Genomic DNA, 27,558 nt, shown 5'->3' on the forward strand with positions numbered 1-27,558 from the left:
CACTGACCTACGCATTCATTTGGATAAACTGTATAAATGAGGTTTGTTTGCTTCATTTTGGAGAAGGGAATGCTATCAAGCTCACAAAAACAATGCATGATCAAAAGATGTTGAGCTAGCAAATTTCTGGATGTTCATAAGATTGTGTGGTTTTAAGTGAGCTCCTGGTATGCACTGACCTAACAAGAGGATCTCAGATATTGTACCTGAAGTTAAAAGGGCATACATTACAAATAACATGGAGGACATAGGGAGACAGAGAGGAGAAGGGAGTTGAGGGAAATTGGAAGGGGAGATGAACCATGAGAGACTATGGACTCTGAAAAACAACCTGAGGGTTTTGAAGGGGCAGGAGGTGGGAGGTTGGGGGAGCCACGTGGTGGGTATTATGGAGGGCACGTATTGCATGGAGCACTGGGTGTGGTGCATAAACAATGAATTCTGTTACACTGAAAAGAAATTAAATTTAAATAAATAAATAAATATGCATACACATACACATGCACACACACATACACATGCACACACACACACACACACACACACACACACATATCAATTTTAGTTTCCCTGTACCTCTGAGAAGTAGAATTCTCTAACAAAGAGAACAAAATATACGCAGGAAGAATTGAATCACCCCCCCTTTTTATTTTGGGTTTCTTTGGGGTTTTTTTGTTTGTTTGTTTTGTCGGTCTTTTTGTTTGTTTTTGATTTTGTACTTTATAAAGCTTACTCTTAGGTCTCATTTTGGCTTTATTTATTTATTTTTTTTTTTTTGGTAGTGACTTCCAATTGCTCCAAATCTTCCCAGGGTGCACCTCGCCTGGATTGTGGTTGATATTTTTGGTTTTATACCCCTCAAACACAACTCAACAGAATGACTAGGAGGAGGAACTCCCAACAAAGAAAAGACCCAGGGGCACCTGGGTGGCTCAGTGGGTTACAGACTCTGCCTTCGGCTCAGGTCATAATCTCGGGGTCCTGGGATCGAGCCCCACTTCGGGCTCTCTGCTCCGTGGGGAGCCTGCTTCCCCCTCTCTCTCTGCCTGCCTCTCTGCCTACTTGTGATCTCTGTCAAATAAATAAAGTCTTAGAAACAAACAAACAAAAAACAAAGAAAGGACCCAGAGACAATGGTCTCTCCCACAGATCTAATGGATATGGATCTAAGCAAGATGTCAGAAACAGACTTCAGGGTAGCAGTTATGAAGACAATAGTCTGTCTGGAGAAAACTATTAATGGCAACATAGATTTGCTAAGGGCAGTAGTGAGAATGGATCTGGCAGAACTTAAAAATGCTATCAATGAGATACAATCTAATCTAGATATTCTAACAGTCAGGGTAAATGATGCAGAAGAACGAATTAGGGATCCAGAAGACAAACTGTTAGAAAAGAAGCAGGAGGAGGCCTGGAACAAACAGTTCAAAATCCATGAAAACATAATTAGAGAAATAAATGACATCATGAAACATTCCAATGTTGGAATTATTGGGTTCCCTGAGGGTGTGGAGAAAGGGAGAGGACTAGAAGATATATTTGAGCAAATCATAGCTGAGAACCTCCCTAATCTGGGGAATGAAACAAGCATCTGTGTCCTAGAGGCAGAGATAACACACCCAAGATCCAGGAGAGCAGATTGACCTCCAGGTATGTAAGAGTAAAACTCACAAATCTTAGAACCAAGGAAACCATTTTAAGGGCAGTTAGGGGGGAGAGATTCCTTATGTACAGAGGGAGGAATGTCAGAATAATGTCACACCTGTCTTCAGAGACCTGGTAAATCAGAAATGTCTGGCAAGACAGGATACTAAATGAGAAGAATATGGAGCCAAGAATTCTTTATCCAGCAAGGCTGTCATTCAGAATGGATGGAGAGAAAAGGAGTTCCCAGGACAAGCAGAGACTGAAATAATATGTGACCACTAAGACAGCACTACAAGAAATATTAAGGGGGGTTCTATAAAAGGAGAAAGATCCCAATAGTGATATAGAACAGAAATAAACAAATACAATTTATAGAGACAAGGACTGAACAGGCAACATGATGACAATAAAATTGTATCTTTTAATAATCACTCTCAACATGACCAGCCTAAATGTTCCCATAAAATGACACAGGGTTGAAGTTTGGATAAAAAGAGAGGATCCATCCACATGCTGTCTACAAGACTCATTTTTAACCTAAAGATGCACCCAGACTGAAAGTGAAGGGATGGGCAACCATCTTTCATACCAACGGACTTCAAAAGAAAGCTGGGGTAGCAATTCTCATATCAGACAAATTAGATTTTAAGCTAAAGACTGTAATTAGAGATACAGAAGGACACTACACAGTTCTTAAAGGGTCTACCCAACAAGAAGATCTAACAATTGGAAGTATCTATGCCCCCAACATGGAGCAACCAACTACATAAGCCAGCTGTTAACCAAAATAAAGAGAAAAAATTGATAAAAACACATTAACAGTAGGAGACCTCAACACTCCACTCTCAGCAATAGACAGATATTCTAAACAGAAAATAAAAAAAGAAACAAGAGATTTGAATGACACCCTGCACCCAGTGGACCTCATAGATATATACAGAACATTCCACCCTAAAACAACAGAATACTCATTCTTCTCAAGCATGCATGGAACTTTGTCCAGAATAGACTACATACTGGATCACAAATCAGGGTTCAACTAATACCAAAAGATTGAGATTATTCCCTGCATATTCTCAGACTACAATGTTTTGAAACTGGAACTCAACCACAAGAAAAAGTTTGGAAGAAATTCAAATACTTGGAAGCTAAAGACCATCTTGCTGAAGAATGTTTGGGTCAACCTGAAATCAAAGGCGAACTTAAACAATTCATGGAAACCAATGAGGACAAAGACACATCAATCCAAAACATGGCATATGGCAAAGGAAGTCCTAAGGGGGAAATACATAGCCATTCAAGCTTCACTCAAGAAAACAGAAAAATCCTAGAACACTGGAAAGAAATTTAAAAAAAAGAAAAGAAAAATCCCAAATGCATAAACTATCTTTACATCTTAAAGATCTGGAGAATCAACAACAAATTAAACCTAATCCACATACGAGAATGGAAATAATTAAGATTAAAGCAGAGATCAATGAATTAGAAGCCAGAAATACAGTAGGACTCATTAATGGAACTAGAACCTGGTTCTTTGAAAGGATTAATAAGATCAATAAACCACTGGCCAGATTATCCAAAAAAAGAGAGAGAGAGAGAGAGAGAGAAAGGACCCAAAGTAATAAAATTATGAATGAAAAGAGAAAGATCACAACTAATATGAAGGAAATAAGTACAATTATCAGAAATTATTATCAATAGCTATATGACAATAAATTAAGCAACCTGGAAGAAATGGATGCATTCTTGGAAACTTATATACTATGAAGACTGAAATGGGAAAAAATTGAAAACCTGAATAGATCAATAACCAGTGATGAGATTGAAGCAGTGATCAAAAACCTTCCAAAAAACAAGAGTCCAGGGCCTGTTGGAGTCCCTGAAGAATTCTACCAAACATTCAAAGAAGAAATACTACCTCTTTTCCTGAAGCTGTTTCAAAAAATGGAAATGGAAGGAAAACTTCCAGACTTTTTCTATAAGGCCAGCTTTACCTTCATCCCAAAACTAGGCAAAGACCCCATCAAAGAGGAGAATTTCAGACCAATATCCCTGATGAATATGGATGCCAAGATTCTCAATAAGATCCTAGCTAATAGGATCCAACAGCACATTAAAAGGATTATCCACCACGACCAGGTGGCATTTATCCCTGAGATGCAAGGATGGTTCAACATTCACAAAACAATCAATGTGATAGAACGCATAAGTAAGAGAAGAGAGAAGAACCACATGGTCCTCTCAATTGTTGCAGACAAAGCACTTGACAAAATACAGCATCTTTTTGTAATTAAAACTCTTCAGGTTATAGGGATAGAGGGAACATTCCTCAACTTCATAAAATCCACCTATGAAAAACCCACAGTGAATATCAATCTCAGTGGGGAAAAGCTGTGAGACCTTCCATTGAGATTAGGAACACAACAGGGATGCGCGCTCTCATCACTATTGTTCAACATAGTACTAGAAGTCCTAGCAACAATAATCAGACAACAGAAAGAAATAAAAGGCATTCAAATTGGCAATGAAGAAGTCAAACTCTCTCTCTTTGCAGATGACATGATACTTTATGTGGAAAACCCAAAAGGCTCCATCCCCAAATTACTAGAACTCATACAGCAATTCAGTAATGTGGCAGGATACAAAATAAATGCACAGAAGTCAGTTGCTTTCTTATACACAAACAATGTAGCTATATAAAGGGAAATTAGAGAATCTATTCCATTTAAAATAGCTCCAAGACCCATAAGATACCTTAGAATAAACCCAACCAAAGAGATAAAGATCTATACTCAAGGAATTACAAAACACTCATGAAAGAAATTGAAGAAGACACAAAAGATGGAAAAGAAATTGAAGAAGACACAAAAAGATGGAAAAACATTCCATGCTCATGGATTGGAAGAATAAACATTGTTAAAATGTTTATGCTGTCCAGAGCAATCTATACTTTAAACACCATCCCAATCAAAGTATCATTGACATTTTTCAAAGTGCTGGAACAAACAATCCTAAAAATTGTATGGAACCAGAAAAGACCCCAATCACTAAGGAAATGTTGAAAAAGAAAAAAAAAAGGAGGAGGCATCACATTGCCTGATTTCAAGCTATATTACAAAGTTGTGATCACCAAGACAGTGTGGTACTGGCACAAAAACTGACACATAGAGCAGTGGAACAGAATGGAGAGCTCAGATATGGACCCTCAACTCTATGGTCAAACAATCTTTGACAAAGCAGGAAAAAAATATCCAATGGAAAAAAGACAGTTTCTTGCATAAATGGTGCTGGAAAAATTGGACAGCTATATAGAGTAGAATGAAACTCGACCAATTCCCTTATACTGTACACAAAGATAAACTCAAAATGGCTAAAAGACAGCAATGTGAAACAGGAATCCTTCATAATCCTAGAGGAGAACATAGGCAGGAACCTCTTCAACACCAGCCACAGAAACTTCTTTCAAGATAGGTCTCCAGAGGCAAAGGAAACAAAAGTGAAAATGAATGTTTCGGACTTTATCAAGATAAAACGCTTCTGCACAGCAAAGGAAACAGTCAACAAAACAAAGAGGCAACCAGCAGAATGGGAGAAGATATTTGCAAGTGATACTACAGACAAAGGGCTGATATCCAAGATCTATAAAGAACTTCTCAAATTCAACACCCAAAAAACAAATAATCAAGTCAAAAAATGGGAAGAAGAGTTGAGCAGACATTTATTCAAAGAAGACATAGAAATATCTAACAGACACATGAAAAAGTGTTCATCATCATTAGCCATCAGGGAAATTCAAATCAAAACAACACTAAGAGGGGCGCCTGGGTGGCTCAGTGGGTTGGGCTTCTGCCTTCGGCCCAGGTCATGATCTCAGGGTCCTGGGATCGAGCCCCACATTGGGCTCTCTGTTCAGCGGGGAGCCTGCTTCCTCCTCTCTCTCTGCCTGCCTCTCTGCCTACTTGTGATCTCTCTCTGTAAAATAAATAAAGTCTTAAAAAAAAAACACTAAGATACTACCTTACACCAGTTAGAATGGCAAAAATTAACAAGGCAAGAAACAACAAATGTTGGAGCTGTTGTGGAGAAAGGGGAACACTCTTACACTGTTGGTGGGAATGCAAGTTGGTATAGACACTTTGGAAAACAGTGTTGAGGTTCCTCAAAAAGTTTAAATTAGAGCTACCCTATGACCTAGCAATTGCACTACTGGGCATTTACCCCAAAGATACAGATGCAGTAGAAAGAAGGGCCATATGCACCCCAATGTTCATAGCAGCAATGTCCACAATAGCCAAATTGTGGAAAGAGCTAAGATGTCCTTCAACAGACAAATGGATGAAGGCGAGGCCCATATACACATGGAATATTACTCAGCCATTGGAAAGGATGAATGGTCAACTTTTGCATCAACAAGGACAGAACTGGAGGAGATTATGCTAAGTGAAATAAGTCAAGCAGGGAAAGTCAATTATCATATGGTTTCACTTATTTGTGGAACATAAGGAATAGCATGATGGACATTAGGAGAAGGAAGGGAAAAATGAAAAGGGGGTGAATCAGAGGGGGAGATGAACCATGAGAGACTACAGACTCCAGGAAACAAGCTGACAGTTTTAGAGGGTGTGGGGGGATTGTTTAGCCTGGTGATGGATATTAAGGATGGCACATATTGCATGGAGCACTGGGTGTTATACACAAACAATGAATCATGGAACACTACATCAAAAACTAATGATGTATGGTGACTAACATAACATAATAAAGGAAAATTTAAAAAATATATTTTATCATTTTAAGAAGGCAAGCCCAAGGTCAAATCTCCCTCTCCTATGCTTAAATTTCAAACATACCAGGCTGCTTATCAAGGAGTTCCTGAAATTTAGCTTGTTCATACTGGACAGAATGTTCCTGCAGTTAGGGTCGAAGGCTGCGGATGGTATAGTTCACCATATCCATTTTCATCAGGCCCAGAACATGGAAGATAACCCTTTCATAAGGAGAAATAAAATATTTACACTATGAAAGGAAATATAGTGTGGAGAGGTGGAACTCAAGCAAGGTTTCCTAAAGTCCCAGGATTTTAGAATTAAAATTGACTTTAAAAACAATAATCCAACTTCAATTTACAAATAAGATCACTGTGGTTAGGGGACAATGGCCACAGAGTGCATTGTTGTCAGGGTTAAGGACAAATATGTCTTATGTCCTTTTAGTTACCAATGTAGAACTCTTTCCAATATTGCCACTATCTTCTCAGAATGAGTATTCAGTGGAAGGAAAATGACCAAAGTCCCAACAACCAACTGTGAGGAGTTGGAATGATGATGATTAAATTTCTATCTAATTGGGCATACGCTTTACCTTTCTGGGCCTTGATTCTCCCAGCTGTGAAACAAGGATAATCTTCATTGCTGTCCCCTTATGGGCTTTAAGTTAAGATACATAGGAAAACATTTGGGAAAAGGCTATTTGAAATCTCTGGAAGAAAGAATTATTGTACTCTCTCTTAGCATCACTTCTTAAAAGGGGTACAAATGATCTGAAGATCACCAAAAAGGCCTTGAGAGTCTGTCCTTGGAAAATAAAATCCAATAGTCTAGGGAGCAAAATAAAAGGTATTAGTCAGGGGTGCCTGGGCTGCTCAGTGGGTTAAGCCTCTGCCTTCAGCTCAGGTCATGATCTCAGGGTCCTGGGATCAAGTTCCGTATCAGGCTCTCAGCTCAGCAGGGAGCCTGCTTCCCCCTCTCACTCTGCCTGCCTCTCTGCCTACTTGTGATCTCTCTCTGTGTGTCAAATAAATAAATAAAATCTTTTAAAAAGGGTATTAGTCAATTCTTCAGTACAGAAGAGCTAGACAAGGCAGGAGTTATAGCACAGTATCAGGGAGAGCTTTCTGACATAGTTGTTTAAAGCAGATTTCAGGGACAGTATATTTCATTTCTTACTTTAGTAACTGCACAGGATCTGCCATGATTTCTAGTTTCTGCACTGCTTCATTGTGGACTGGTGCACATAGAGGGTCATCAAATTGAGAATGTAGTTCGAGAGATGAGGGACATCCATGGCCCCATGTTTCTGCTTCCTGCTTAAGGATATCCATGTCCAGAGCTGCTTCAATCTCATTTCTTAGGTGGTTCTGGTGTGGTAATAGCAGTGATAACAAGATATGTCCATAAAAGAAAATCAATGGAGCCAAATTGTTTAGAAACCCAATCATGCTCCAATAAACTTCTTAAAACAAAGACATCTTAATCTGTCTTTGGGAAGTCTTGAAAATAGGTCTCTAAGTTTCTTATAGAAAAATATTATTTCTTGCTGGGGTGCCTGGGTGGCTCAGTAGGTTGGGCCTCTGCCTTCAGCTCGGGTCATGATCTCAGGGTCCTGGGATTGAGTTCCGCATCGGGCACTTTGCTCAGCAGGGAACCTGTTTCCCCCTCCCTCTCTCTGCCTGCCTCTCTGCCGGCTTATGACCTCTCTCTCTGTCAAATAAATAAATAAATTCTTTAAAAAGAAGAATATTATTTCTTTCTGTTTAGGGGCCAATTATAGTTCAAGGCTTCACTGGTATCAGTAATAACAATAGTGCTATATAATATTCTGATCATAAGGATATTAAAATATGAATAAAAATAAGTGCAGGATATAAAATATATAAAATACGTACCACCACAAGGTGATTGAAGCACTCTTAATAAGGAATAAAGACATTTTTAGATTATTTTTACTTCAAAGATCAAAGATAAAATAAGTGAACCATTAAAGGTCACTTGAAATAGGCTTTTGACTCAAAAGTTTAAGCCTTTTGGCTCAAAAGCCCTTGTGGGCAAGGGATCCTTTTCTCACTTATGTGCTTCTTAAAAACAAGACATAGTAAATGATTAGTGAAAATCTTTTTAATTGAATGACATACTGTGCCATTATAGCAACATATCATCCTTCAAGCTTCATATCATGCAAAGAAAAAAACTTCTCTAGATGGTCTATTTAAGTAACGGACCATGTTCAGGGAGGCATTATGCAACTTAAGATATTGATAACCATCAACAATTGAAAGATTTGGTATGCTCAGGAACTTAACATCCACAAATGGGAGGGTTGTTACTTACCTCCTTAACTTCTTTTAAAAGTTCAAGAGCACAGGTGAAGTCAGGGGGAGTACTCAAAAGTTGCTCCTTCAGATGGTCCCAAAAAACATTGTACATTGTCTCCATGAATCTGCCTTCCAAACTGTAAAAAGTTTAAATGAGCAAATTGCTCTTTACCCAGAGAACTGTTCATAATCAGGATAAAAATTTCTTAAATCCTGAATAGCACTTAGGATAATGAAAGATCACTGAATTGCCAAGCCAAGAGCAATAGTTAGCTCTTGAATGAATAAACTAAATTTAGTGTCGAATGCAAAGATGTTAGCCAAATCCTCTCAGGAGGGTATCTCAAAGTTCCAGAGAAGCATTCATCCTGCAGTAGGAAGAATCATCAACTAGGTAGGGAGATAAGCTCTTGAGTTCTAGCCCTGGTTTTGCATCAAACATAAGTGTGTGCCTTAAGTTTCTTTTTTTCCAGACAAAAAAAGTATTTATATTACACACTCCCATATACAAAACCTCAAAAACAAGCAAAATAATCTGTGGTGTTATTAATCAGAATACTGGTTACCTATGGGGAGAATGGTTAACTCTCATTGGTAAAGTGCTGTGTGCCTTAGTTTCTATATCCATAGACTTATAGGTTCAACTAGATGTTCTTTTTCTTTCCATTTTGAAATCTAAGATAAAAATTCCTCCTTGAAGCATAACAAAGAACATGGAGGACATGGGGAGATGGAGAGGAGAGGGAGTTGAGGGAAACTGGAAGGGGAGATGAACCATGAGAGACTATGGACTCTGAAAAACAACCAGAGGGTTTTGAAGGGGCGGGGGGTGGTGGGAGGTTGAGGAACCAGGTGGTGGGTAATAGGGAGGGCACGTACTGCATGGAGCACTGGGTGTGGTGCAAAAACAATGAACACTGTTACGCAGAAAATAAACAAATAAAAAAAATTTCTCCTTGATTACTCATTATCATCTCTATGTATCTATCTTCTGGTTTGTGCAAACCAGAAAGCTTAACTCTTTTCCCTCAAAAAATACAAAAATGTACATGATTTTGTTAAAACTTTTACAAACAATTACAAAGATAAATGGGTAAAAAAGTCAAATTTCACCTCCCAACACACCAATCCCATTTGTGAGATAATACATACATAATTGGTGTGTACTGGAGTCCTTCTAACTGCTTTCTCCTCAACCATTTTATCTACTTGGTCACCAAATTCCAGAGATTTTGCTTCCAGAATATCTCTATCTATTGTCATTTCCTATCTGAACTATTGCAGAGCCTGTTAAATGGTCTTCCAAGGCTGTCTAAAAAGATCTGAAATTAACTCTGTATTTCATTATTAACTGGGATACCAAAATAAACATTCTGACAACAACTTCTTTGGTTTACTTCCTTTTTAAATATACTTTTTTTTCTGCTTTGACACAAAACTAATAATTATACTGGCAATTACACTCCTCTGTTTTATTTGTTGGTACCATTTAAGACATACTCAAAATTAACTGTATTAATATAAACGCTTCAATCCTGATCAAGAGTCATTTGTGTTATACACTTATCACAGGAGGAGTAAAATGAAAAAAATAAATAGAAAAGTCCATACCTGTTGGGAAGTAAAACACTCTCTTCCATACAGAAATCTTGGTTTACCACGATTTCATGAGCAATACTAAGTTTAGAAACTTCATTAACTGTCTCTATCAGATCTGTGACAGAAAGTACTTCAGGTCTGCTCTCTGGAAAAAGGTACAGCAGTCATTAACAGAGATTCCATACAAGTAAAATTTCTATTTTTTAATAGAGATTCTCTTAATAAAGTAAGGCCCCTAAGTTTAGATACATAAAGCAGATCTTACATAGATTCACTCAATCATCCTAGTATTTGAGGTTTTCTGAACTTTTGCCCTTCAGTAACATTGGAATTCTCAGAAAAGTCAAGCATGAACAACAGTTTATGAAAAGCAAAAAGTGAAACTGATTTCAGAACCTTTTGCTTGAAATGTTAAAATAGTAAGTAAAAAACAGCAAAGAAACACTTGTAAATTATGGTTTATGAAATAAATAATTGTCTAGGGGCACCTGGGTGGTTCAGTCAGTTAAGCATCTGACTCTTGATCTCAGCCTAGGTCTTGATCTCAGGGGTGTGAGTTCAAGCCCAATATTGGGCCCCATTCTGGGCATGGAACCTACTTAAAATAAGTAAATAAACAATTTTCTAAAAGTTGTTATTTCTGGAACATTGAAAAGAAATTTAAAAAAATAAATAAAAATTAAAAAGTTGCTATTTCTATTTTTCTTAGTTTCAGAAGTAGAATTTAGTGATGTGTCACTTACATACAACACCCAGTACTCATCACAATTACCTTCCTTAATAGCCATCACCCATTTAACCCATCCCTCACCCACCTTCCCTCCAGTATCTCTGTTTTTAAGAGTCTATTTTATGGTTTGCCCCTCTCTCTTTTTTCCTCTATGTTCATCTGTTTTGTTTCTTAAATTCCACATGTGAGTGAAATCATATGGCATTTGTCCTTTGCTGACTTATTTCACTTCACATAATATTCTCTAGCTCTGTCTACATCATTGCAAATGGCAGGATTTTATTCTTTTTAATGGATGAATAATATTCCATTATATATGTAATATATATTTATTATGTAAATATATATTTATTATATAAACATATATCTATTATATAAACATATATCATAATAATATACAATCATATATATGTATACACATATGTGTGTATATATGTACATACATATATATGATTATATATTTTTTTTATTTATTTTTTTTCATTTTATTTATTTTTTCAGTGTAACAGTATTCATTCTTTTTGCACAACACCCAGTGCTCCATGCAAAACGTGCCCTCCCCATTACCAACCACCTGTTCCCCCAACCTCCCACCTCTGACCCTTCAAAACCCTCAGGTTGTTTTTCAGAGTCCATAGTCTCTTATGGTTCGCCTCCCCTCCCCAATGTCCATAGCCCGCTCCCCCTCTCCCAATCCCACCTCCCCCCAGCAACCCCCAGTTTGTTTTGTGAGATTAAGAGTCATTTATGGTTTGTCTCCCTCCCAATCCCATCTTGTTTCATTTACTCTTCTCCTATCCCCCTACCCCCCCATGTTGCTTCTCCATGTCCTCATATCAGGGAGATCATATGATAGTATACACACATACACATATACATATATATGATCATATATTATTATAATACATATTTATATAATAAATACATATATATAATATATACACGTGTGTGTGTGTGTGTATCGCACATCTTCTTTACCCATCCTTCACTCAATGGACATTTTGTTTTTTTCCATAATTTGGCTTTTGTTGATAATGCTGCTATAAACACTGGGAATAAATTCAAGATAAATGAAAGACCTAAATGTGAGACAGGAGACCATCAAAGTCTTAGAGAAGAACACAAGCAGTAACCTCTTTGACATTGGCCATAGCAACTTCTTACTAGGTATGTATCCTAAGGCAAGGGAAACAAAAGCAAAAATAAACTATGGACTTCATCCAGATAAAAATCTTCTGCACAGTGAAGGAAATAGTCAACAAAACTAAAAGGCAACCTTTGGAATGGGAGAGGATATTTGCAAATGATACATCTGATAAAGGGTTAGTTTCCAAAATCTATAAAGAACTTATCAAACTCAACACCCAAATTGATGAGTTGTTGACCCTACATCTGAAACTATTGATGTACTATATTTTGGCTAATAGAAGTTTTTAAAAAGAGTCCAGTGGCAAGATATTCTTATTAGGTATGAATGTGCACTTATTAAGTTTTAGGATTCATAAAACTCATGTTCCTGTGCCATTTCATAAGGGTATTAAGTCAGGACACTAATTGAGATGCTTGATCTTTTGCAAAGGTGGAGCAGGAATGAAATTTTTCAACTGACTTTTCTCTCTTGATTAACTTCCAGCATATTTTTGCAGCATATATTATTTCTTTAAGACATTTTGCCTTTTCTATATTCTTGGTAGCTAAGGCCATGTCTCTCTGTGTACACTAATGGGATAAATGTGTAAAACCACTGCTCAAGTAATTCAGCTACCTTTGCAACAGATGTGGATGAGAAGACATCCTGTGGAAGTAGCTATTGATTACAAAGGTTAACTACAGTAGAGGAGCTAAGCTGCAATCTGTCAAATGTACTATGCACAGATACAGCCTAAGCTGAGGCTGAGGAAAAGAGACTCTGGGTTCCAATTGTTGCTCTAATGCAGTCTCTAGGATTAGAGAAAACTAAACTTAGACTGTCATGTGCATGACAAGATGACTACTGTATTAGAGTGAATTATGTTTCAGGTCACTGGAAGAGTCAAGAGTCAAGAAAAAGCATTTATATTCATGGGCAGTTCTCTTCTAAGAAAACCTACTTTAGATTGGGAAACATAGGGCTCTGAAGCAGGTGGAAAAACTCAGTGCTTGATTCAGAAGACAGAACTACATCATTCCCCACCTCAGCTCCTTTCTATTATCTCCCACATCTATCCCTGCCTCCACTATTTCTCTGTTTACCAATTGCTTATCCTCTTACAATTCAGGTCCAACCTTTGTGAAAATAAGTCTGAATTCAAAACCTACTCTATACAAACCTGTGATGGTTGAAACATGTGCAATATACATCTTCCCTTCTATGACTTACTAAACAGAGTTTATTATTTTTAACTTTATTTCCCATCTCCAACAATGGTAATCTGTCCATGGACCTTTCAAGGTCAGTACACCTTGAAAAAACAGAAGAATGCTATATAGCACAGAGACCTGCAATGGATGAATACATATATCTAAGATGTGTGGCTCCTCTTTTTAACTCTCTTTTCTTAAGATCTTCACACATTTTTAGTCACAAAGTCACTCATTTGCATTCTTATCTTATTCCTTCTATGAACCTGTAAGTCCCTGAAGGACATAATTCTCTCTTCCTTGTCTCCCATATTCCCTATGCAGATCCTTAGACTTAACAGGCTCTTGACAAATCCTAGCTGAATTGAAGAAATGCTTTTTCCTTTCCCAAGCATCTATCCTAGCCATTTCAAAAGCATTTTCTGTGGTGAACCATTTTCTAAAGCAGTGATTCTTAAACTTTTTTATGCATCAGAATCCTCTGGTAGGGATATTAAAACAAAGTACTAGGTTATTCCCCCAGGTTATAACTTAGTAGGTCTAAGATGAGGCCTGAAATTTGTATTTCTTAATTCCTTGGTGAGGCCAATGTTGCTGATTCAGATACCACACTTCGAGAACAAGTGATTTCAAGTAAAAGTTCAACAGACTAATTACTCTATCAAGACATCACTCCTCTCAAGACATCAGTAATATTTACACACATCCAGGAAACAAAGATCATATATGAGAGAGATCCAGAGACAGATATTGGAAATAAGACACTAAGTCACACAGCATAAAACTAGAGAAGCAGTCATATATACACCCTCACTTTTCAAGACTGTAACATAAGAACATCCCTTAGCCTAAATGAATCTGAATCTCTGGGAGGTAGGCCCAGGAATACTCACTAATCACTAAGGGTGATTATCAGTCTCATGACTCAGGGACCACACTTTAAAATTTCCACTGTATGTAATCACAAATAATTACCAAACTCCTGAATAAAGTTTGTATGTTGTCCTAAGTTACCTTCTTTTCCTACGTGGCTCCTCCTGTATGACCTAAAAAACGTCTTGTTTCCTGAGTCTCAGTTTCTTCACTTGCCAAATGCAGCTCCACCATGCAGCATGCACTAGTACTGCTCTAGGTCCTGCTATCAAATAGCCTTTTTTTTTCTTTCCCATAAAAGTAACTACATCAGTGAGAACTTAGTGATGTCAATTTTTCCATTTTCCAGGTTTATTGAGATATAATTGACATAAAACATTGTGTAAGTTTAAAGTTTACAACACAGTCATTTGATATATCTCTATGTGGTGAAATAATTATTTCAATAAGGCCAGTTAACACATTAACACCTCACATCTCACATACTTACTTTTTTATGGTGAGAACTTTTTTAAAATAAGATTTTATTTATTTATTTATTTATTTATTTATTTATTTATTTGACACAGAGAGAGACCACAAGAAGGGGGAGTGTCAGGCAGAGAGAAAGGGAGAAGCAGGCTCCCCGTTGAGCAGGGAGCCTGGTGCAGGACTTGATTCCAGGACCCTGCGATCATGACCTGAGACAAAGGCAGATGCTTAACCAAGAGCCATCCAGGTACCCCTATGGTGAGAACTTTTAAGATCTGCATTCTCAGCAACTTTCAAATATACAATACGGTATTGTTAACTAGAGTCACCATACTGTACATTACATCCTCAGAACTCTTCCAGTTTATAAATGAAAGTTTGTATCCTTTGACCACCTTTCCCCTCCTCATATCGCCTACCCCCAGGCCCTGGCAACCACCAATATGCTCTCTTTCTATGAGTTTGGGGTGTTTTAGATTCCACATATAAGTGAGATTGTACATTATTACCCTTTCTCTGTGACTTATTTCACCTAACATAATGCCCTAAGGTTCATCCCTGTTGTCACAAATGGCAGTATTTTATTTTGCATGTGTGTGTGTGTACAAATATAGTTGACAAATACATGGATTTGATTCTTGGATGTCATTCTGTTCCATTATTCTATGTGTCTGTATTTATGTCAATGCTAACTGTGTTGATTACATGGTTTATAATATATTTTGAAATCAGGAAGTGTGATGTCTCCAGATTTGTTCTTTCTCAGGATTGCTTTGGCTATTTGGGATCTTTTATGGTTCCATACAAATTTTAGGATTTTTTTTCCTATTTCTATGAAAAATGACATTGGAATATTGATACAAATTGAATTGAATCTGTAGATGGCTTTGGGTAGTATGGGCATTTTAAGAATATTAATGCATACAATCCATGAACAAAGGATATCTTTCCATTTATTTGTGACTTCAGTTTCTTTCTTCAATGTATTAAAGTATTTAATGTATATAGGGCACCTGGGTGGCTCAGTTGGTTAAGCAACTGCTTTTGACTCAGGTCATGATCCTGGAGTCCTGGGACTGAGCACCACGTCGGATTCCCTGCTCAGTGAGGCAGTCTACTTCTCCCTCTCCCTCTGCCCCTCCCCCTGCTTGTGTTCTCTCTCTCTCTCTCTCTTTCTCAAATTAATAAACAAAATCTTTTTAAAAATAAAGTATTAAATATATAGATCTTTCACTTTCTGGGCTAAATTTATTCTTAAGTATTTTCCAGCTTTTGATGCTATTATAAATGGGATTATTTTATTTATTTTTCAGGTATTTTACTGTTACTGTATAGAAACATAACTGACTTTTCCATGTTGATTTTGCATCCATAAAGTACTCAATTTGTTGATTAGTTGTTTTTCCTTAAACATTTTTATTAATTTATTTGAAAGGCAGAGATCACAAGTAGGCAGAGAGGTAGGCAGAGAGATAGAGAGAGGTGGAAGCAGGCCCCCTGGTGAGCACAGAGCCTGATGCAGGGCTCAATCCCAGGACCCTGGGATCATAACCTGAGCCAAAGGCAGAGGCTTTAAAACACTGAGTCACCCAGGCACCCCTGTTGATTAGTTTTAACAGGTTTTTTTTTTTTGTGGATTTTTTAGGGTTTTCTGTGTAGAAGATCATGTCTTCTGTAAACAGGGACAATTTTACTACTTTCCTTCCAATTTAGACGTCTTTCTTTTCTTTCTTTCTTTCTTTTTTTCTTTTCTTTTTTTTTTTTTTTTTTTTTTGGCCTGACTTCTCTGGCTAGGACTTCTTGTACTAGTTGAATAGAAGTGGTAAGAGTGAACACATTGTCTTATCCCTGACCATAGAGGACACATTTTCAAACTTTCACCATTGAATATGATACTATGTGGGCTTGACACATATAGCCTTTAATATGTTGAGGTACTTTCTCTATACCCAATTTGCTGAGAGATTTTCATGAATAGATGTTCAATTTTGTCTGATGCTTTTTTATGTATCTATTGCAATGATTATTTTTATGTTTCATTCTATTGATGTGATTCATTAAATTATTGATTTGCATATGATGAATCATCCTTACATCCCAGGAATGAATCCCCTTGATCATGGTGTATGATCCTTTTAATGTGTGAGTTCCTTGAGGCATAAAGTTAGGTTGTTTATTTGAGATTATTGCTTTTTCTTGATGTATGTCTTTATCATTATGAACTTTCCTCTTAGAACTACTTTGGCTGTATTCTGTAAGCTTTTTCTGTTGTGTTTCCATTTTCATTTGTCTTAAAATAGTTTAGTTCTTTTTAAAATTTTTTTGATCCATTAGTTGTTCAGTAATGTAATGTTTAATTTCCACGCACTTGTGAATTTTGCAGGTTCACTTCTGTTACAGATTTCTAGTTTCATTCCATTGTGATTGCAAAAATTAAATAATATCTATCTTTTTAAATTTGTTGAGACTTGTTTTGTGACCGAACATATGATTTAACCTAGAAAATGTTCCATGTGCACTTGAGAAGAATGTGTATTCTGCAGCTGTTAGATGGAATGTTCTGTATATATCTTTTAGGTCCATTTGGCTCAGTATGGAGCCCAACAAGGGACCCAATCTCATGACTCTGAGATCATGACCTGTTCCAAGATGAAGAGTCGGATACTCAACTGACTGAGCCACCCAGGCACCCCAATACATTGTTTTTCTTATGTTATTTTGTCTGTCTGTATGTTCCTGTAGTGGACTAAACTTTTTAAAAAGGATTATTCTGAATTCTTTTCAGAAAATTCATATTCTTTATAGTGAGTTATAGAAGTGTTATTAGTTTCTTCTTTTGGTAGTACTTATACATAATTCTGTGATTCTTAATTTTTTGCATTGGTATCTGCACGATTGGGTAAGCTATCTTCTCTTCCAGAATTTATAGGTTCACTTTGCCAGAGAAAGACCTCCATCAGTCAGCTCAGCTTTAGGATACTGGATGGGTCATATGATAGCATCAGTTGGAGAATGTCATCAAAAAGATGTGACCACCAACTGATCCATGAGCTGGACCCAGGCATTCAGAGGTGTCTTACCTCCTCCCCTGTCCTTAGAATGTGGGCTTTACTTATCTTTCCCATTCTCAGAGGCCACTCCAAGCACATGGTCTTGAGATTATGATGTCATGTTGAGAACACCTACATGATATATGTGACTGAACCCAGTTAGGGCTTCTTTACAAACTTTTAAGATTTGGCTGACACATGTAGGGATCCATTTCTTACTGACACACAGAGAAGCCCCATATGTAAGTTCCCTTTGCTTATTAAAACTTCCACCTACTAACTTGGAGTGGCCTGCCTTTTTCTTCACTCTCTCTCTACCCTCTGTGAATGGGGGCTGGTTTAAAATTACACCAGGGAAATTCCTGGGAGAAATTACATGCAACAGGATCCAAAAGCAGGTAGGTCATGCTAACAAAGCCTCTTTTTGGGTGAGGCCACTGCCCATGCTCTGAGGCCAGGGGGATGACACAGGCTGGATTCCATATTTATGTAGGCCTACTGGCTGGGTTCCACAGATAAGAAATTCCATTGGACAGGCTGCCTGGTCAGATGGGGCTTCTGTTTGTATTCTGCAGCCACATGGGGCCACTACCTGGGCTCTGCAATTACCTCGGTTTAGGTAAACTCACAGGATGTGCTGCCTGATAGGACAGTGCCATGGGGTTGGACCGTACAGTTGGGAAGGACTGCAGACTATATTCCACAATCATTCCTGGCCAGGTAAGATCTGTTTATCCAGTTACACTTTCCGACCAGTTGGTGTCACTAGCTGGACTCTGTTTAGGAATGGCCACAGGCAGGTCTTCATGGTCAGACAGAACCTCTGACTATAGAGCAAGACTGCTGGCTAGGCTTTCTGCCTGTTTAAGACTGTAAACTATGTTCAACAATCAGGCAAAGCTGTAAGCTAGGTTCTGCTGCAGGGCAGGGCTGTAGGCATGGCTGTGCAGCTAGGCAGTACCAAAGGATATTATCTAAGACTACCCAGGGTCACTGTTCACACTCCTTGGTTATGTAAGGCCAAAGGCAATATTTAATATTTATATTTCACAATTGGGCAAGATTGCCGACTTGAATCCATGCCCAAGCAGAACTGTAAGATGGGCTCCACTTCTCTCCAGGTTCTCTGTCCAGATGTCCTACTCTATGGGACTAGAGGGTATACTTATTAGTTGGGTGGGCCAGTGAATTTGCTGTCTGGGCCTGTGAATTTGCTTTCCTACCCAGGCAAAGCCATAGAAGGGGCTCAACAGCCTATAAGGCTCATTAGCTGGAGACCCAAGTTAGGCAAAACTGTCAACTAACTTCCATGGCCAGACACATGGCCACAAGCTCAACTTTGCACATGAGCAAAACCAATGGTTAAGATCTCTGCTCAGGCACCACTGCAGACAGGAATGGCCATCTGCCTAGACTGACACTAGTTGTGAATCCTGCTCCCATTTTGTCTCTGTATTTTGTCTGGTGGTCAAGACCTGGAGATTTCCACAGTGATCCCTGTAAAATGAGATCCAAGTGGGCCTCCTAGGAAGTGTCCCCACAACACTAGGAAAGCTCTCTTCTTTCCATTGGAGAAACCATAAGCTGAGGGGCTATTCTAAGTGCAGTGCTTTACCATCCTGAGGTAGGAACAATACAATAATGGTGTCACTGTTCTTCTTTTACAGTCCTTGTTCTTTATGATCCTGGTGAGGCTTCAGCCTCAGCCCCAAGTCCTGGGATTTTCACAATGGTGTCTTGTCTATGGATGGTTAGTCTTGTGAGGGGCACTGAAGTCAGGAACAACTTATGTCACCATCCTGATGATAACCCTCCTCCAGATTTGCAATAAATTAATTCAGGACCCTAGATTTCAATGCTTGTAATGGGCTTATTAGAAAAAATCTCCCCCTATTTGGACAGCCAAGTGAATCTAGTGACCATCTCCATATTATATATTTAAAAATACAGGGTAAAACTACTCTAGATGGGCAAATGTTTTTCTCATCTTCTGTCTGTAGGAGTATTCACTTAGCAACTATAAGTCTTTGTATTTCTCATCTGCTCCCACTCAGTTTAGCACTTACACTGCCCAGACTGGAATCAATACCTTAATGTAAAGAATGGTTACCAGATGAAACTGAACAATGGAAGTAATTAATTGTCTACCCCAGCTCACCTGACAACATTCATGCTTTCCTTTAGACTCTTTGAAATGGGTCCAATCTTGTGCTGGATTAGTGCACAAATGTAGAGGTTATTGAATTTATCATTGATTTACAACACCTTTCTCAAATTTGCAAGTGGCAATACTGAAAAGAGAGCGAATGTGTTGGATGACAGAATATGGATTCAAAGAGATCTGATAATGAGCAAATTTGGGCACATCAGCAAACAGTATGTATGGTTCCTCATACATGTAACTTAGATCCAAAGGATCTGAGAATTGTTGCGAGGAAAAGAGAGGTACAGGAACAGACACACAACAGCTGACTTCAAATATTGGAGCAGGTATTACTATGTTGTGTGAGCCTCCAGCAGACAGTCTTAGGACTATTGAATAGAAGTTACAGGAAAGCAGATTTGGGCACATATGATCATCAGGTCACTGCAAGGGGTTGAATAACTCTATTGGATAATTGTTTTAGGCAAGAGGTAAGGCGTTGGGGATCAACATGGTTGCTTCCAAGTCTTAAATCCTCTAGCTACACTAAGCCCAGTGACTGTGCTATCTCACTGACAATTGATCAGAGCTGTCCCACATAATCTTTTGCTTATGGAAGTTTATGCTCTGGCAAAGAAAACAGCTTCCACTTCCTGTGGTTATTTAAATATGTAATCCATCAGAAAGGGGTAATGTAATACTTGAAGTTTCAATTAGGTATTTGAAGTTTCAAATAAGAGAATCATATTTTTGTAGTAAAAGACATGGGTATTAAGAGACTATAGCTTGGATGGTTATACACCCAAATGCTAACAATTCTAATTGATGGGAGTTAGGGATTGCTTTTTACAATTTGAAAGTTGATAAAAGTACTGTTTAAGGTATGGAATGGAATACAGAATGGAATATATATATTCCATTCTGTGTTCCAATGAGCTGGACCCAGGAATTTACACCTCTGAATTCCTGGGTCCAGCTCATGGGTCAGTTGGTGGTCACATTGTTTTGATGACATTCTCCAACTGATGCTATCAGCTGACCCATATATATATATATATATATATATATATATATATATATACACACACACACATACACACACACACACACACACACACACACACACACACACCTTGTGCTCACCATGAACACCAAAAATAATTGGTTCAGAAAACAGTAAATTCTGTTCCAGACAAGAATGAGAGCATAGATTCAGTGTTGCAGGTCATTAGCAGGTATTATATATCTGAATTTGTGTTCAATAGATGTGATGTGCTTAGCACGATGTGTGCTAGCATGTGCCTCTTTCCCCTTTCTCCCATCAAACCCCAGTGTCGGGGTCTCCTTCTATTAAGTTTAAAAACACATTAAAGAAAGTGAGAGAGCCCAGTTTAAACATCCCAGCACTTATTTGCCTTAGATCACTTCAGACCCTGTGTTTTCATTTTCTCACTTTCAAGATAAGGAGGCTAGTCCATGTTACCCCCTCTCCCAAGGTTCTCATGGGAGAACCATGATTCCAACTCTATGGAAAAGCACCTAGCATTCCCAAGTCAGAATCCACTGGACCTGGACAAAGGAGAGACTTTTCCCTGTGACTAATATCCTAAAGTGGCTTTCTTTAAACCATTTTGTTTGGCTAAAAAGAGTACCTTTGGTGCACTTTCATTCCTTAGAAGACCACCAAGAATGGGCCACCAGAGTCTCAATACAATGACTATACTTATTATTTTATCACCACATTAGAAATGAAAATAAACTGAGAAGTTACAAATGCATGCCACTTCATGAATATCGTCGAATAGCAGATTCATCCACTGTAGAAAGTTTAAAGTAGCTTAACTTTTGGGGATGCAAGGAATACAAAAACAAAGGTCATAAATGGTAAGATTATGGACAGCACCTTCCAGATGGCATGTATGTATCAACGGAAAATTTTAAAAAGGGAATATTGGCTGGGATACAGGTGGGAAGAAATCAGAAGATGCCTAAAATCTCTACAAACATGTAGGCTTATATAAAACAAGCCCCAAACTGAGATACTTAAGCAATGTTGAAATTTGGTGTAGGCAGGAGATCCCATTTTATGACGTTTGAACACACTCTTTCTCTTGTTGGATAGCTGGGGGGTAAAACAAACACACAAAAAATCATTAAGAAGACATATTCCTAGGAGTAAGTTCAGTTTTCTTCCAAGAGTTATTTGCCAAGTTATTGAAGCTTGCCATATCTGCTTTAAATTTGAAGGCTAAGGCACTAACCACAAATCCCCAGTTGAGTGTTTGTGTTGCATGTGCACACATGTTAACAACCTGAACATTTATGAGAACGTACATCAACTACATGGTTTTTTTCATATGAGAGGCAGATTTACGCTATTGCCATTTTTTCTATAGATTATTCTGAGACTGAAGAGGAAGTGAAGCATTTTCCTCAGATTTATCTATCACTATATAATTAGGAAGTTATACCTTTTCAGGTACTTCTGACTTAACTGCATTATCAAATAACACTGACATGACAAAAAGTGCCCCTCAGGTTTGTGAATATGCTTGGAGTTTTTCTATCTGGCTATAACTCTCAAGGGCAAATCTGATCCTCTGGAGTCTGGGAACCTTGAGTGCCCCCAAATCTAAAGTTTTTCTCTACCTTATCTTGTCAATCAGGTAGAGAAAGCCAATACTGCAGCTTGTGTGGTTCTTTAGGAATGAAATCATGGACCCAACCTGCTAGATGCAGAAAATGCCGAATAACCATAAAGTAGACAAAACTAAGACTTTTCTAGTCCTTAGTCTAATATTCCAAGATTAGTTATAATGAGATTTTTAGTAATTTTCCAACAAGAAACTAGATTTTTATTTTCCCATTACTTCTTGGGTCTGTCACGTGAGAACTGCTTATAGAACTGAAGTAAGAAAACAACTATTTGATATTTTAACTGTTGCATTAAATACAATGGTACTCTAATTATTGCTTAGTCAGTGGCAAAATTTACTGGAATAGTTTATTTACTGAGCCTATAAACGTTCACCATTGTTTTTCTCCAGTAGAAACCCCCAGTCCGATGACTTACTTTCCTGTGAAGGGAGAGTATTTTTTTCTTCAGTATTGGTTTTCTTCAGTTTTGACCTGTCAAACTTCTTTACTTCAGACAACTCTGACTTATCACCCATCTTGACTAAAAGAAAGACTGAAAAAAGTTTTAACTTAAAATCAGCAGAATTAATGTCATACTAAGGAATCACAGCCAATAATTCTCATATTTAATATCAATGCATATTTTACCTGCTGATTTTCAAAAAGAAAACAGCACACATCTTAGAAAAGTCATGTTTTTATTAGAATACTTTGAATTACACATCACTGCCCCATTTCCGATAAGTAGTAAAAGCCTGAATCAGGATGCACTAGAAACCAAGATGCTCTAAAATCCAGAGTCAGTATGTCTGACTCTTTTACAATCAGAGCTGAGGTCAAATGGAGGTGACAGAAGCAAAGAAGAGATAGAGAAAGAAGAAAAATAAGGACTGTGTTTAACCAACTAATGATTTTGTAACAAAAGACAGCACTTATTTGAGCAAATTCATATTGCATTCAATTAATTTGGGGCATTTTTCTTGGGGAGTAAGAAGCAGCGTAAAAAAAGGGTTAAAAAAAAGGGTGGCATATACACTATGGAGTATCATGCCTCCATCAGAAAGGATGAATACCCAACTTTTGTAGCAACATGGACGGGACTGGAAGAGATTATGCTGAGTGAAATAAGTCAAGCAGAGAGTCAAGTATCATATGGTCTCACTTATTTGTGGAGCATAACAAATAACATGGAGGACATAGGGAGATGGAGAGGAGAAGGGAGTTGAGGGAAATTGGAAGGAGAGGTGAACCATGAGAGACTATGAACTCTGAAAAACAATCTGAGGGTTTTGAAGGGGCAGGGGGTGGGAAGTTGGGGGAGCCAGGTGGTGGGTAATAGGGAGGGCACATATTGCATGGAGCACTGGGTGTGGTGCAAAAACAATGAATTCTGTTATGCTGAAAAGAAATAAAAAAAATAAACAACAACAACAACAAATAAGGGTGGCATAAGTTGCACTAGTTTCTTTCCATTTTATCTGCCCAAAGATAGATTCAGGAGCCACAATAAGAGAGGCAGAGGATTTAATCCAGTTATAACTAATTACATGTCTCATATTAGCTCATTTTGGCACTGGTTTGTAAATGCTGTTATAAGACACAACTAATTAGGATCAGACCAAGGACTTCAGCTGAGGGATAAACCAAATAGAGTTGATTTTTACTTCATCATGTTTTCTCTGCATAAGGAGAGGTTAGGAGATGAGGTGCCCTGTGACCATTCTGGATTTATCTGAGCAGAGACAACTGAAGACCCCAGAGACCAGAAAACAAAGCTGTCCAGCTCGTGCCTGGTCCCATACTGGTGGGGTTAAGACACGTCTAGTGCCCGGAGTAGAATGGAAAGACCCCCAAACAGCCAGAATCCTGAGTATGCCTCCCTTCCATCGAGGTCACCCCAAGACCTTCTGATGAACGACCAGTCGCCCATCTCCAGAGATAGGAAAACAGGGACTAACAAATAAATTACAAAGGGCTGGGCGCATGGGCCATTTTATCAGGAGCACTTCACTTAAATTTTAAAATAACCATTATCTTTGTTGGGCGCACAGCCCACCTTTTGGCCACAGGAAGGGAGAACGCAAAGGGCCAGCTCCAGAGGGTCCAAACCCGGCAGCATTCAGATTCCTCTCATTCTCGGGCCTGCACCCACCGCAAACACGCCGCCCCCTCCTACCTTCCAAAGACCCACCCTGGGAGGACTCCGCAACGCACAGAGGCGGCGCCAGTTCCCGAGAGACCGACCCCTTCCGCCCTGCAGCCGCTGCGCCCTCCTGCTCCCATAGTATTCTGGCTCTGCTGGGACGGCAGGTCCTCACCTGATGGCTTGAAGACGGTTGAAAGGACGACGGCTGAACCAACGCCACTCCACACACTGGACGAGGTTAACCTTCCCGCGTGGCACCCTGCAGTTATAAGTCGCGGAGGCAACTCCGCTCCGGACGCCGCCCCAACCACTTCTGATTGGCTGAGGGATCCCAAGTCCTCCTCTTCGCTGCCCCCAAGTCCACCTCTCCCCGGGCTTTCGTCTTGTAGGCTTGAGTCCACTGTCTTCCCTCTTCTCAGGACCTCTCTCCTGCGTCAGTGTCTTGATGACGTCATACTGGCGCAACCTCCCCAGACACTGCCCAAGTCTTCTCTGATTTGCCGAGGGATCACCTGCCTGCCTCCCGGGTCTCTCCCACTATTATCTTGCTAAGGATCCACTTCCCTCCTTCCCAAGTTCACTCACTCTTCCAAGATAATTGGGACCTCTACAATAAGCAAGCACTTCTTTCTTGCCCAGTTAGGTTCCAAACTCTGGAACCGGGTTTTATAGCCATAGAGCCTAAGTACTCCGTGATAACCAAACAATGGTTTAGAAATAATGCTCAGTGGCGTCTGTTCAAATCCTTCGCCAGGACGTGGAGGAGGGGAGCTCCTTGAGAGGGTGGGCAGTTCACTCATTCACGCCCACGGCTGAACTTTTCCGTCACAGTGGTGCTATCCTATGTAAAAGTCACATTTTCAATTTTCTCAGCCAGTGAACGTGGTAGTAGTCAGTTTAGGGTACTCATAGGAGGATCTACTGAGGCTATTCATCATTTATCTCCCAGTCCCTAGCACTTTGCTGGGCCCACAGAAGACACTAAATACCTGTCTATAGATTGAAATGATACATCTGTGATAGAGCAGAAATTTGAGACAGCAGCACCCACCCAGTGTCAATGTTGGGGGAGGAAAGTGAGGATCCAGTAGTTACTTGAAAGGACTAAATGTTCAGTCATTTTCTGGATACTCGCACAGAATCTTAGACCATTAAGGTAAGATGGAGATAGAACGATGTTTTTAGCTTGTATCCAATATTTGCCATATGGTTCATGTATGGTGGTAAAGATACTCTGCATAGATCAGCATCCACTCTGTCCATGAGGATTTCTCAAGCCCTTCTCACTTCTCTCTATACATTCCTTTTTCTATATTCTTGTAGCACTTCGTGTTAATTTGAGAGTTTTGTATGTTTGTTGAAGAATTTTTTTTTATTTCTTTTCAGCGTACCAGAATTCATCGTTTTTGCACCACACCCAGTGCTCCATGCAATACGTGCCCTCCATAATACCCACCACCTGGCTCCCCCAACCTCCCACTCCCCGCCCCTTCAAAATCCTCAGGTTGTTTTTCAGAGTCCATAGTCTCTCAAAGCTCATCTCCACTTCCAATTTCCCTCAACTCCCTTCTCCTCTCCATCTCCCCATGTTATTTGTTATGCTCCACGAATAAGTGAAACCATATGATAATGGACCCTCTCTGCCTTACTTATTTCACTCAGCATAATCTCTTCCAGTCCCATCCATGTTGCTACAGAAGTTGGGTATTCATCCTTTCTGATGGAGGCATAATACTCCACCGTGTATGTGGACCACATCTTCCTTAACCATTCGTCCACTGAAGGGCATCTTGGTTCTTTCCACAGTTTGGCGACTGTAGCCATTGCTGCAATAAACATTGGGGTACAGATGGCCCTTCTTTTCACTACATCTGTATCTTTGGGGTAAATACTGAGGAGTGCAATTGCAGGGTCATAGGGAAGCTCTATTTTTAATTTCTTGAGGAATCTCCACACTGTTCTCCAAAGTGGCTGCACCAACTTGCATCCCCACCAACAGTGGAAGAGGGTTCCCGTGTCTCCACATCCTCTCCAACACACGTTGTTTCCTGTCTTGCTAATTTTGGCCATTCTAACTGGTGTAAGGTGATATCTCAATGTGATTTTGATTTGAATCTCCCTGATAGCTAGTGATGATGAACATTTTTTCATGTGTCTGATAGCCATTTGTATGTCTTCATTGGAGAAGTGTCTGTTCATATCTTCTGTCCATTTTTTGATATGATTGTCTGTTTTGTGTGTGTTGAGTTTGAGAAGTTCTTTGTAGACACTGGACATCAACATTTTGTCTGTACTGTCATTTGCAAATATCTTCTCCCATTCCGTGGGTTGCCTTTTTGTTTTGTTGACTGTTTCCTTTGCTGTGCAGAAGCTTTTGATCTTGATGAAGTCCCAAAAGTTCATTTCACTTGTGTTTCCTTTGTCTTTGGAGACATATCTTTTTTTTTTTTTTTGAAGATTTTATTTATTTACTTGACAGACAGAGATACAAGTAAGCAGAGAGGCAGGCAGAGAAAGAGGAGGAAGCAGGCTCCCTGCTGAGCAGAGAGCCCAATGAGGGACTTGATCCCAGGACCCTGAGATCATGACCTGAGCCAGAGGTAGAGGCTTAACCCACTGAGCCACCCAGGCGCCCCTCACTTTTTCTTTTTTATAAAGACCAGTTGTGGCATCCCCAGTATTAGCAATATAAATAGAGTTCCTTTACCAAGTATTCTATTACAAACAACCATTCACAAATGTTCTCTTTTTGTAATTTTAAATCCAGTACAGTTGATGCAGGGCTCAATCCCAGGACCCTGGGATCATGACCTGAGCCGAAGGCAGAGGCTT

The 27,558-nt window shown here is 39.0% G+C and overlaps 1 protein-coding gene and 1 pseudogene across 1 annotated transcript; both read right to left on the minus strand.

Moving 5' to 3' along the window:
• Window positions 1-2,826: 2,826 nt before the first annotated feature.
• Window positions 2,827-13,406, minus strand: LOC123934701 (annotated as a pseudogene).
• Window positions 13,407-21,703: 8,297 nt separating this feature from the next.
• Window positions 21,704-25,078, minus strand: TMSB15A (thymosin beta 15A). The gene is made up of 3 exons (XM_045996247.1): window positions 24,899-25,078; window positions 23,017-23,133; window positions 21,704-22,065 (listed from the first exon to the last, which is right to left on the minus strand). The coding sequence occupies exons 2-3, from the start codon at window positions 23,114-23,116 to the stop codon at window positions 22,028-22,030; spliced, it is 138 nt and encodes a 45-aa protein (XP_045852203.1). The 5' UTR covers window positions 23,117-23,133; window positions 24,899-25,078; the 3' UTR covers window positions 21,704-22,027.
• Window positions 25,079-27,558: the final 2,480 nt, after the last annotated feature.

Source organism: Meles meles, chromosome X (assembly GCF_922984935.1).
Source record: "Meles meles chromosome X, mMelMel3.1 paternal haplotype, whole genome shotgun sequence".
Taxonomy (NCBI): Eukaryota; Metazoa; Chordata; class Mammalia; order Carnivora; family Mustelidae; genus Meles; species Meles meles.

Coding starts and splice junctions, on each gene's coding strand:
- TMSB15A (XM_045996247.1), bottom strand. CDS start 23,116: ATGGGTGATAAGTCAGAGTTGTCTGAAGTAAAGAAGTTTGACAGGTCA. Junction 22,066..23,016: donor TACTCTCCCTTCACAGGAAA/GTAAGTCATCGG, acceptor TTTACCCCCCAG/CTATCCAACAAGAGAAAGAG.